The sequence below is a fragment of the Ailuropoda melanoleuca genome, chromosome 16 (assembly GCF_002007445.2).
Source record: "Ailuropoda melanoleuca isolate Jingjing chromosome 16, ASM200744v2, whole genome shotgun sequence".
Lineage (NCBI taxonomy): Eukaryota > Metazoa > Chordata > Mammalia > Carnivora > Ursidae > Ailuropoda > Ailuropoda melanoleuca.
In genome coordinates, this window is record NC_048233.1 from 82,613,830 (window position 1) to 82,626,391 (window position 12,562).

The 12,562-nt window shown below is 50.0% G+C and overlaps 1 protein-coding gene, 1 long non-coding RNA gene and 1 pseudogene across 2 annotated transcripts in view; 1 reads left to right on the plus strand and 2 right to left on the minus strand.

Annotated features, from left to right (window-relative positions):
• Positions 1-660: 660 nt before the first annotated feature.
• PLAAT3 (phospholipase A and acyltransferase 3) lies at positions 661-8,033 on the minus strand. The gene is made up of 3 exons (XM_034644831.1): positions 8,027-8,033; positions 6,782-7,230; positions 661-932 (listed from the first exon to the last, which is right to left on the minus strand). The coding sequence occupies exons 1-3, from the start codon at positions 8,031-8,033 to the stop codon at positions 831-833; spliced, it is 558 nt and encodes a 185-aa protein (XP_034500722.1). The 3' UTR covers positions 661-830.
• Positions 8,034-10,526: 2,493 nt separating this feature from the next.
• Positions 10,527-11,343, plus strand: LOC100476877 (annotated as a pseudogene).
• LOC117796686 overlaps positions 10,956-12,562 on the minus strand; it is a 16,185-nt gene continuing 14,578 nt past the window's right edge. The window contains exon 3 of the long non-coding RNA XR_004621297.1: positions 10,956-11,601. This is a non-coding gene — a long non-coding RNA (uncharacterized LOC117796686). The remainder of the gene's footprint in view (positions 11,602-12,562) is intronic.

Here is a 12,562-nt window from a genome sequence, read left to right on the forward strand (position 1 = left end):
GGATTTCAGGAGACTGACTTTCCTCCTGGAAGAGCTTGGCCGTGCTTTGGTTTTGACTCCGCGGAACTTGCAGACTCCAGCCGCGGAGTCGCGAAGCCGGCTGCCTCCAGTTCCAGGCCAAGGGTCCTGGTTGTCTGATGGTTCCTGTGCTTGCCTCTCAGCCAGGGCCGCGTGTCTCCCCCTGCTCCCCCACCTCCCCACACCCAGAAATACCCAGGACTTGAAATAGCTGGAGCTGGATGCACTCCTGNGAGGAAAGGTGTGCAGAGCAGAGGGAGATAGGAGAGGATTTCAGGAGACTGACTTTCCTCCTGGAAGAGCTTGGCCGTGCTTTGGTTTTGACTCCGCGGAACTTGCAGACTCCAGCCGCGGAGTCGCGAAGCCGGCTGCCTCCGGTTCCAGGCCAAGGGTCCTGGTTGTCTGATGGTTCCTGTGCTTGCCTCTCAGCCAGGGCCGCGTGTCTCCCCCTGCTCCCCCGTCTCCCCACGCCCAGAAATACCCAGGACTTGAAATAGCTGGAGCTGGATGCACTCCTGCAAGACAGTGAACACAGCCCCAGAGAGAAAGCCAGAGAAAAGCACCGAAGGCCCAGGGCGCCACCTGGTGTGGCCAGGCCGGGAGCCCAGCTGCACCCTCCACAGACTTCACACCAGGCAGTTCTTGCTACGTTTCCTCCAGTAAAGGGCTCCCTTGTTGGGCTTTATTTTAGTCTGTAAAAATAAGCCTTACTATAAAACAGAATGAAATCCACAAACCAAACCTCAAAACCTCTGGCCCAAACAGACCCCGTAAATTTGTAAAGTCACTGCTGACCAGACGGGCCCCTCAGCTTATTGCTTCTGCCGCTTGTTTCTTGAGAACATGACTCCAATGAGGCCCATGGCTGCCAAGCCCACTCCTGCGATGCCAGCCGCCACGACGGCATCTCTGACCTGCAGGAGAGAGGAGGGGAGGTCACACTTCGTCGGGAATCCAAGGATGGGCTGTACATTCAACAAGAACAGTCACCTCAAGGAGACTCCCAGGCCCCTTGGCCCACTTGACAAACTCAGGAGTCAACAAATATGGCAGGGAAACGGGGAGAAGAGGGCTGGAAGGGGAAAGAGCCACTGGATGGAGCCCGCTGGCCAGGGCTGTACCTGGGCCTGAGGGCAACTCCATCCACGTTTGGGCATTTAAAGCACCTAAACCCCCAGAGCGCGGTGTGGGGAGAACGAGGAGACGCAGGCGGGATGCCTGAGAGCCTGCGGCCATCAGGGAGCCCGTGCAGCAAGTGCGAGGTGGCTCAGGAACGGCTGTCGAATGCTTACCATGTCACACCTGTGCCCCCCGGGAGCGCAAGGACCTCACATGTGTCACTCGTCTTGGTCCTCACTGCATCCCCCACACCTGGTTCTGCCAGGCACAGAGGTGCTCTTCACGAGTTCTTAAAGAAATGACACAACTCGGAGCAGCGGTGACGCTCTACCTTAAATTATTAGTATTTCTGACTTATACTAGCTCATACTAGAAAAAAGAAGTGTTGCAAAAATAAGAGTAGATTTCAGGGTAAAAAGTCCCATGTCAAATGTCACTCCCCCCTGAAACTTCACCAAGAGTAAAGTAAGGCATTTGTTTTAGGCGTGATTTCACAAGGACCCACAGAACTCTAATTCTAAGGCAGCAGTGGGAAAAGTTGAGGATCAATCGGAACTATACAACAGGGTCTTCAGGAAAGGTCAGCTACTGGCAACACCAAATAGTTCTGGAAACAGGGCAGAGAAAGAGCTTCAGCTAGGTCCCTGGAACTCCCCACCCACCCAACCATAACAGAAGTCCGAAAGTTTATTCTCTGCAGAGGGGGAAACAGAAGACTTGAGGGCCTGGGAATTGAGAAACGCATGGGAGGATGCAGATGTCATGCCAAAACAAGGGACTGAGAGACCACAGACATGCTGACTGTGAGACTCTTGGCCTTCCTACCCATCTCTGCTCCCAGAATACTACTTACCACACAGAAGTCAGGAAGACTTGCCTGGGGAATCTGACCAGCCCAAATGGAAACAAAAGATACTTGGGGCACCTGGCTGGCTCAGTCATGGGAGTGTGTGATTCTTGATCTCAGGGTCATGAGTTCAAGCCCCTCATTGCATATAGAGATCACTTAAATAAATAAATAAAACTTAAAACAACAACAACAACAAAACATACCAATACCAGGGATTCCCAAACAAACTATCCACCTATATCATCCAGAAGTGAAACTCAAAGTCAACAAGCCACTTGTCCCCTCCCAGTTCACTCAGAACTTCCATTCAGCAGCAAACCCCCTACCCTAATCATGAGCATATGACCAAGATACCAGTCATCTGAGGAAGACCTCTAAAACAGAAGACTGAGAGCATAACAAACAAAAGAACAATCCAGAAATCATAACTAGAAAACATCTTTTTAAAAATTATCACTAGAGAATAAAAGAACATACTGCTTCCAATAAATAAGAACATGGTGCTATAGGGCCGGGGTGGCTCAGTCAGTTAAGCATCTGCCTTCAGCTCAGGTCATGATCTCAGGGTCCTGGGATCAAGCCCCGAATCGGGCTCCCTGCTCAGCGGAGGGCCTGCTTCTCCCTCTCCCTCTGCCACTCCCCCCCCCCCCCCCCCCCCCCCCCCCGCTTGCGCTCTCTTGCTGACAAATTTTTCAAAAACTGCATTCCAGGGGCGCCTGGGTGGCNAGAACACAGAACCATAAAAAATAATAGAATATTGAGAGAATATGAACAATTCTTAGAAAATACAATGGAAATGACAGACTGAATAAAAACTTTGAAAGATAAAGTTGAGGAAATCTCTCAGGAAAAAAAAATATAGCAAAAAGATAAAGACACAGAAAACAGAAGCCAAAGGTTAAAAAATAGGGAATAATCCGGGCAGTCTGACATCTGAGTAATAGAGGTTCCAGAAAGAGATAACACCAGAAACTCGGAGGAGAATCAAGAGCAAAATAATTCATGAAAATTAACAGGACTAAAGGACATATGTTTTCAGACAGAAATGGTGTTCTGAGGCCCCTCTTAACGGATAAACGTAGACCCACCCCAGGGCACATTACTGTGAAATTCTAGAAAACTGGGTAAAGAAAAGATACTGCAACTGCTAGAGCAGAAGAGGGAAACAGCAAGCAGAGGAAAGATCAGGAATTGGGATAACTTCAGATTTCTCCAAAGCAATGCTGGAAGCAAGAAGACAACGGAACATTGCCTCCAAAAATCTAAAGTAAAGCAATTTCTAACCTGGAGTTCCCTACCCAAGCTACCAAATCAAGTGGGATAAGTCAGAAATATGGGTTTTAAGAATGTACCTTCTATACATCCCTTTTTTCTTTTTTTTAAGGTTTTATTTATTTCTTTGACAGAGACAGAGAAAGAGCACAAGCAGGGGGAGTAGGAAAAGGAGAAGCAGGCTCCCCATGAAGCAGGGAGCCCGATGCAGGACTTGATCCCAGGACTCTGGGATCATGACCTGAGCTGAAGGCAGACGCCCAACCAACTGAGCCCCCCAGGCGCCCACATACATCCTTTCTCAAGAAGCTACTGAAGGAGGTTCCACCAAAACTAGGGAGTGAACCCAGAAAGAAGATGTGAGCTACAGAAGAGGGATGCTCCAGGGCAGGAGAGGATAGAAGAGAATGTCTCCAGCGTGATGGGGAGGGGAGACCCCAGGGCAACATCTTTGTACCAGCTGTGGACAGTAACTGGTAAGTAGACATACGGCGCCGCTGAAGATGTCCATGTCCTAATTCCAGAAACCTCTAAGTATGTTGTGCTACGTGGTTAAGGGAGCACTAAGGTTGCAGATGGAATTAGGTTGCTAATCAATTTATCTTAAAAAGGGGGGGAGATAATCCTGGATTATCCCGGTGGGCCCAAGGTCATTACAAAGTTTCTTAAAAGATGGAAGAGGGAGTCAGAAGAGTCCGTGTCATGCGGTGTGACAAAGGCTCAGCCAGCAATTAATTGCTGGCTTTGAAGTTGGAGGACAGGCTACAAGCCAAACAGTGTCGGAAGCCTCTAGAAGCCGGAAAAGGCAAGAACACAGATTCTCCCCCAGAGCCTCCAGAAAAGAATAGTGCCCTGCTGGCAACTTGATTTTAGCCCAGTGAAACCATGTTCAGGCTTCTGACCTCTAGAACTGTGACACCATCACTTTGGGGTGTTTTTAAAACTTGGGGTAGTTTTTCATGGCAGCCATAGGAAGCTCATACAGTAACCAAACCGGAGGAGAGAGGTGTGACTCCCAAGCTTGGTGGCTCCTTATTCCACGTGCTGTCTTTTTAACCTAAAGCCACTTCTGAGGGATGTGGTCCCCCTAAATTAAGAGAAAGACAGAAAAATAAGAAATTTGGAGATCATGGACCCAGGGAATCCAACCCAAGAGAAAGGCAAAGGAAGTCTGAAGAATGACAGCGAAGGGAAGTCCTGGGGTAAAGCCAAGCAGTCAGCCAAGAGCCAACCAGCACGGACAGCAGAATGCCTATCTCGGGGATGGATGTGTCCAAGGAGGACACTCTGGAACTGAGAGGTTACTTGACGGGACTTCCCTTGTGGAAAACCGTACCGAGAACTGACAACAGGTACAAGGAAAACTGAGCCATGTAAGGAAATACTAATGATCTTCAAGAAGAGAAGAGGCCCTTCCCCAACCCCAAAAGGAAATTCATAATACACCACAACACTCAGCTGTGAGTAAAATTTACATAAACATAAAACAAACACTGAATATTAATTTAATAAAAATGTATACTATATGGGCACCTGGGTGGCTCAACTTTGACCGCAGTGTTCAAGTCCATTTGATGTGCACAGCACTCTCCATGGACGATTCGAGAACCTTACAGTCCGCCACTGAACGGAAGCATGGTGGCCATAGACTTGAGCTCCGAAGGCATCAAGAGCTTCAGATTGAGTGCCAGTAAAAGGCCTTGAGGAGTGAGTGTTGTGGATGTACTCCGAAGTTTAGAAAACATCCCAACACAGAAGTCTGTTGCCCTAATTTGCAGTGTGGCTGCAAGACCAGTGTAGCTGGTGGCCCTGTCCCCCTGCTTCTTCCCCAGTCTCCAAACCCCAATGTCCTTACAGCCGACTTTCCAGCCCCTTCATGGTTTATCAGGTCCAGCAGCAACAGTAAAGGGAACAGAACTCGTGGAAACAGTTCAGATCAGCATGAAACAGCAAGAAAGTTCAGCCTCTTCCTATGCCCAGCACTATCCGGGTGCAGCTCTCGGGGCACCAGCCCCTGTGACGATGCAAAGGGAGAGTCTGCTCTCAGAGCCACTGTCCCCAATGAAGTCACGATGCCCCAAATCAGCAAAACTGTACTGTTTCCCACATGAGAGCATGAAAGAGTGTCACGAACAGGGATCAAGAAATCTCACCCAAGAATCAAGCCAGGCATTTAAGCAGAATCAAGAACAAATAAAGAAAAAGATTTTTCATCATCATTTTATGCCAAGAAGTCCAGTGAATACCATGTACCCCAAATCCTGGGAATAAAGAGGATGAAAATATGAACTTTGTGCCCAAAAGTAACACCCTTTCCTGACACGGCCTTGCTCCCCTAAGCACAGAGCCTGCCTACATTGCATGCTCGTGGCTGCCAAAAGCCCTGATGACCATCGCAGAGAATTTGGAGGTCTTCAATGGTTAAAAATATAAATGACTTGGCACTGCCCATAAATGTGCCCCGCATGGCTGTGTGAGATGCCAGGAAACATGTCATGTCACTTAACATCACGCAGTACCCAGAACTGAGGTTCCTAACAGCCGGAAGCTGTGATGACAAGGTTCAGACAAAGCTACAGACCTGAGTCAGTCTCTAACCTTCCTGTTAGAGGTCATCAGGCGTGGCTTTGTGGCAGGGGGGCCTGCATGCAAGCTCTTGTCCCCAGCATTTTCCTTGCTAAACGATTTGTCAGGGTGGGAGAAACAGTCTGCAGATAACGGAGGAGGAACAATGTGCCCCCAGATCTTTACAGAACCTCACAGAGCGAGAACGCATGAGGCAGCGGCTTCATACAAAAGGCACTTTGTCAAGGAAATTAACAATAGCCCCCCTGTGAGCATGCTCAGTACAGAGTCAGAGAGTAGAATCAAATACAAGACAGGGGGCCCCGGTTAGTCCTGAGAGTGCACATTTTACAAGGGGGACGTGACCCGCCCCAGAGTCAGCACTGCGTTCGGATGTTCAGATGTCACTGTGGCTGATTTCCTGGTGGCTGGGGTGGGGGGGGGTGGGGGGGAGTGAGCCCCGCCTCGGCGCTGAATTACAGGAGCTCTGATCTCGGAAAGGGCCACTGATGTGAGGCAAGTTCTTACCGCAGAATTTTAGAAATGCTAAGAAATCTGCCTTTTTTTTTTTTTAATGTGGACAAAACAGAAATTCTATGAGACCACAGAAAATGAGCTGTTTATGCTACACAGCTCCTCTGTGTTACAGCCCTGGAATTGTTTCTGGGAAAAGGAAGCTTCTCGTGTGCTTTCTTCACTTGGAGCAATGTTTAAGTGGGTAAAAGACAAACCGTGTTATTCAAAACACAGGGTTCTCCAGTGGCGGTGACTCACATCGTGGGCCACGGGGGACAGCCATGCTGGTCCACAGAGCCAGCGCCAACTTGCCAGTCTCCACACCTTTGTCCCCACCCCAAGTGTGACTTCCATGTGTCTTCTAGGGGCCTGATGCCCCCCCACTGCCAGCTGACGGAACAGTCTGGCTCCCGGGGACAGGGGCACAGGCTGAGGACCCACCTGGTCACTGCGGGCAACTCCATAGCGCAGCTCGTTCACAAAGTGCTCGCAGTTCTCGCAGGGCAGCGAATAGGGCAACTCCTGCCCCACGAGCTCCTCTGCGCGCTGGACGATTTTGCTGGGAGGCAGCGGTGAGTACTTGCCATCATGTTTGTTGTTGACCTGGTACTTGTCTCTCCCGACCACATCGTACAGCAGTTCCTTCTTCACTACAGCCTTCTCGGTCAGGGTGGACATGATGCTGGCCGCACCAGCTCCCGCAACTTCACCTGAGGATTCACAAAGAGGAGACAGAGGGATTGGTCCTGGGCAGGCCCATAGGGGTCCATCCACAGGTCCCCAGCACCATCCACAAGAGCATGAGCAGAACGGAAGGGAAAAGGGAGCAGGGTCAGACACATGCTGTGTGGCTTTGGAGAAGGTGCTTGTGGTCTCTGGGCCCCGGCTTCCTTATCTGAAATGAGGAGTGATGAAGTTTCTAGAGAAGTTGGCCTTCTACACGTGGGGCTCCTCAGTGGCCCTCTTGGTTGTGCAAATATGGGCCCTGAGCACACCCTCTGCCTGGGGGAACAGAGCATGAACCTTCTGTGATTCCATCAACTCTACACTCCCTTGACAAATACGAAGCTGATTACTGCAGAAGAGATGGATGGATGAGTAGTTCCCACTCTTCTGGAGCAAAGGGACCAAAACCCCACAGCAGCTCCTCGAGATGTGTTGCCAGGGAGGCCCAGTAGGAACACTGGCACAGCCCTGGCTGAAATGAGAGGTGGAAGGTACAACAAAGCTCCAGAAATTAAACAGCCTATGGAATATTACTCTGCCATTAAAAAGACCTTGCTATCTACAACAACATGGACAGACCTACAAGGTATTATGCTAAGCAAAATAAATCAGAGAGAGACAAATACCATATGATTTCGCTCATATGTGGAATCTCAAAAACAGAACAAGTGACTAAAGAAATAAACAAAAAGCAGAAACAGACCTGGAAGACAGAATGAACCAGTGGTTGCCAGAGGGGAAGGAGAGGGGAGATGGGCAAAATGGGTGAAGGGGGGGTGGGAGATACAGGCTCCCAGTTATGGCATGAATAAGTCACGATGCTAAAAGGCCTAGCACAGGGAATAGAGTCAGTGGTGTTGTACTAGCATCGTCCAGGGACAGATGGGTGGCTACACTTGTGGTGAGCACAGCGTACCGTATAGACCTGTCCAGTCACTGCCATGCACACCTGAAACTAACGGAACATCGTGTGTCAACTACACTTCAAGTAAAAAATAGAAAACTCAAAGAAAGGGAGTCTAAGTCCCCTGGGTGGCTCAGTCAGTTAAGCAGCTGCCTTTGGCTCAGGTCATGATCCCAGCATCCTGGGATCAAGGCCCACATCAGGCTCTTTGCTCAGTGGGGAGACTGCTTCTCCCTCTCCTTCTGCCTGCTGCTTGCCCTTCTTGTGCTCTCTCTCTGTCAAATAAATAAATAAATAAAATCTTTAAAAAAAGAAAGAAGGAAGGGAGGGAGGAAGGAAAGAAGGAAGAAAGGAAGGGCATCTTGGGTCAATACAAGGACCAGGATGGTGGGGAGGGGAGGCTGATGTCAGCACTAGACTGGGGAGCTCTCCCAAGGCAAACAACCTACACAGTTGGGTATGATGGCCAAAAAAGTGGGTATGCACCAAAGAGGGGGCCCCAGAGAGACCCACTATCCCTCAAAGAGCCTCTGTGGCCCCTGCTGGGATGGGATCTCCAAGGCCCTTCCTGCAGGGGAGGTTTCCTGTTAGGCGAGGCACAGACAGTCTTCCACATGACACCATGTGACAGCAATAAGCAATGGCAGGAGGGGCTGATCAGATTCCAGGTCTTTCCAAAGAGGACTAAACCCCTTTACCCTGAGTAGATTCCTCAGATTTTAGAAGACCAGGGGAGTTCAGACTTGCTATCAATAGGGCGGAAAGTGTTTGAAGGAGCCATTGGAGTAAAGAAAAGAGATGGTACCATGCGGAGCTCTGAGTTTGTGGAGAGGGTCAGCGTGGGAATGGGACCAGGTGAGGTTCAGCCCCCAGGCAGGGAGGGTGGCAGGGCTAAGACAGGGGTGAGGTAAGCAGGGTGCCCATAGCACCAAACTTAAGGAGGCTCCAACTCTCACGGCCAGGCACATACAGAGTCAACCCCTAGGAGTGAGGCTTCCTTAAGCTTTCCTCTGTGGGTGCCACTCTGGTGGGTGGTACAATAGGGCACCAGCTGACGATCAGAACCTCTGGGTTTGGATTCTGGCTGCATCACTGAGTGGTCCTGACATCCCACTTAACCTTGCTGAGCCGACGCTGAGCAAGTCCCTAGATACATACCAAAATTGATACACAAACACATATCAATAGTCATTTAAGGCTCCTTTTAAAAGAATTCTTTCCATTTTTAAAGTTAGTCCATTGAAGAAAATATTAGTTAAACAATCAGAGAAAGAGCACTTGGGTAGTGCCCACATGTGATGAGTGAGTTTTGGGAAATGTCAGACTGGGCAGTGCAGCATTGTGGGAAAAGGCACAGAGTCAAGAGACAGCCAGAGTTCAGGTCCCACCTCCACCACTTACCTGCCCTGGGACTTTGGGCAAGGCACTTAACTTCTTTGAGTCCCCAATTCCTTGTACAGCAGGGACAATAACAGCCCTACCTGTCCCTACAGCACCATGGCAGGGGGAGGGGCTGCAAGGATTATGGGAGCTCGCATGTAAGGTGCCTTCTCCAGTGCCTGGCACAGGGTGAGTGCCCAGCAGGTGTCAGCTGTCATCATCAGGGTTGTTCCCCAAGCTTCCTTCCAACTCTAATCTATACCATTTTCTGAGTAGCACAAGGTCAGTCCTGACCTAGCTGGCAAGGTGCCCACGAAGCTCTAGTGAGAAGATGCATGTGGAAGCATCTTTTCCCTTTAAGGAGCATCACCTGCACAATGACTGTGGCATGCCTGTCCCCAGGATCCCTGACATGCCCTTCCCTCCCACCCACCATGTACATCCTCTCAGTGCAGTCAGTCAACGCTGAGGCCCTACTGTGTGTGAGACCCTGTCCAAGGTGCTGGAGGTAGTGGCATGAACTAGACAGGGCACCTGCCCTCAAGCAGCTCACATTCCAGCGAGAGGACCCACCCTGACAATGAACAAATAGACAAAATCAGGTACTTCCCGGTAGTGAAAGTGCTATGGATTAGATTAAGTGAAATATTACAGAACGAGGAGACTCGGGGAAGCCCAGCATGGAAAGGACCACCCGAGGGAATGGGCATTGAGTGGAGTCTGGAATGATGGAAAGGAGGCAGCCGTGCTAAGATCCAGCAAAGAGCATCACATGCAGAAGGAAGAGCAAGGGTGAGGGTCTTGGGAAGAAAGAGCATGGCATGCTCCAGAGGCTGCAGGAAGGCCCATGTGGCTGACGTCAAGAGACCCAGGAGGACTGGAGAGAAAGATCTGGATCAGAGGGGCAGGCAGAGGCCAGACCACACCAGGCCCCATGGGCCACAGTACAGACTTGAAGCTTACTCTATGTGTGATGGAAAAGCCAACCAAGAATTTTAAGGGACATCTTCCTGACTGGTCTTTGGTGAGCTCTGTCTCAGAGCTGTAAGAAGTGCCCCCACACCCTGGTTGTTGCCTTTTCTCAACCTGCCCAACTTAACTCCCAAGTTGGGGGCAGATGGGGGAGATGGCTGGGCAAGGTCTGGCACTCAAGAGTGGTTAGGTGCCAAAAGCAAGATGTCTTCAGGAAATGCCAAAATTGGGCACCCTGCCTTCAAGCCACAGCTGTCATGCCAGATGGCTAGTTCAAAGGCATCAGCCTCTCCGACTACAAAGGAAAATACATTGTGTTCTTTTTCTACCCTCTTGACTTCTCCTTTGTGTGCCCCATGGAGATCATTGTTTTCAGTGACAGGCGGAAGAACTTAAGAAACTCAACTGCCAAGTGTCTGGTGCTTCTGTGGATTCCCAGTTCTGTCACCCGGCATGGATCAACACACCCAAGAAACAAGGAGGACTGGGACCCATGAACATTCCCCTGGTATCAGACCTCACGCTTACATCGCTCAGGACTAAAGAGTCTTTTTTTTTTTTTTAAGATTTTATTTTTATTTATTTGACAGAGATAGAGACAGCCAGCGAGAGAGGGAACACAAGCAAGGGGGAGTGGGAGAGGAAGAAGCAGGCTCATAGCAGAGGAGCCTGATGTGGGGCTTGATCCCATAACGCTGGGATCACGCCCTGAGCCGAAGGCAGACGCTTAACCGCTGTGCCACCCAGGCGCCCCAGGACTAAGGAGTCTTAAAGGCTGATGAAGGTATCTCGTTCAGGGGCTTCTTTATTATTGATGATACAGGTTTCCTTCTGCAGATGACTGAGGACGACCCCCTGTCGGCTGCTCTGTGAGACTCTGAGACTAGTTCAGGCCTTCCAGCTTACTGCCTAAGCATGGGGAAGTGCCCCCCGCCCCCCCCCTGCTGGCTGGAAGCCTGGCAACGATACCATCAAGCCTGCCATGCAGAAGAGCGAAGAATGATTCCCTAAGCAGAAGTGAGCGCTGGGCCATTTCAGGGTCAGGCTGCACTGAGCAGCCAAGAAAACAAAATCTCTTTTGTACTACTGTCATGCTGAAAACACAAGACTTTGGATTCAGTGCAGATGTGGTATGGGACAGGACGGGCCTCTTCTGCAGGGGCTGGAAGGCCAGCCTTTCTTCCTCTAGAGAGAATGGCTTGAGCCGTGCTATGGGGCAGGTCAACTGATGTGGCCAGCAGTGGGACAGCACTTTTGATCTTCAGTGGTTTCTATTAAACTTGAACAGAGAAAAAAAAAAGAAGAAGAATTTTAAGGAGAGAAGTAACATAATCCAATTCATACTCTAGAATGATCGTGCTAGCTGCCCATGGAAGGAGGGGCTGACCACAAGTGGGCAAGAGGTAGAGAGACCAGCCACAAGCTGCAAGAGCTTCAGACAGGCATGAAAATGTAGACAGTGAGAAGTGATCAGACCCGGAGTCTCTCTTGGAGGGAGAGGCAACCAGATTTCCTGTTGCATTAGATACGGGGTGAAAAGGATTGAGGATAATACCTAGACTTTTGCCTCGAGCAGCTGGATAGTGCCATCCACTGGAGCCTTTCTTTCAGGGCATGGCAAGTTCAATGTGCCGATTAGACATCCACATGGAGATGCCAAGTAGCCAAGAGGTTATACCAGTCCAAAGCCGAGTGGGGAGGCCTATGCTGAGAGGGGCTTAGGAAACGTCCACCAATGGAAAGTACTGAAAGCCAGGGGCCCGATGAGGTCACCTGGGGACAGTAAGAATGAGGGATATGGGAGAGGACGAGGGGGAGCCCGCCCAGGAGACCACGAAGGAAGGGCCCAGTGAGAGAGGAAGAAAGACAGGTGCCAGGTGAAGATCAGAGAGCGGTCACTCATGTCAAATGCTACAGAGAGCCAAGTAAGCCTTGACCAGAAAGCTAACCTTTGGCTTTGTCAAGATGTCAAGGTCTTTTGGTAGCCTTGATAAGCGCTCCTTCAGGAGGAGGCTGAGAAAGAGAGCCTGGTGGAGGGAACTGAAGACAGAATGGCAAGTGCTGAGGGCCACGGTGGACAATCGAAGATTCGCTCTATGGGGAATTAGCTAGAGAAGCGTGAGGCCAAGGGGGTGTCTGTTCATTTTATCAACAGGAGGTATTCCAGTGGTTCCTTTTTTTTTTTTTTAAAGATTTTATTTATTTATTCGACAGAGATAGAGACAGCCAGCGAGAGAGGG

Bases quoted from the DNA above. Each gene is read 5' to 3' on its own strand.
- PLAAT3 (XM_034644831.1), bottom strand. The intron at 933-6,781 runs GTGGGTCCTCAG...TCTCTCCTGCAG, and splicing joins GAGTTGCCCGCAGTGACCAG to GTCAGAGATGCCGTCGTGGC.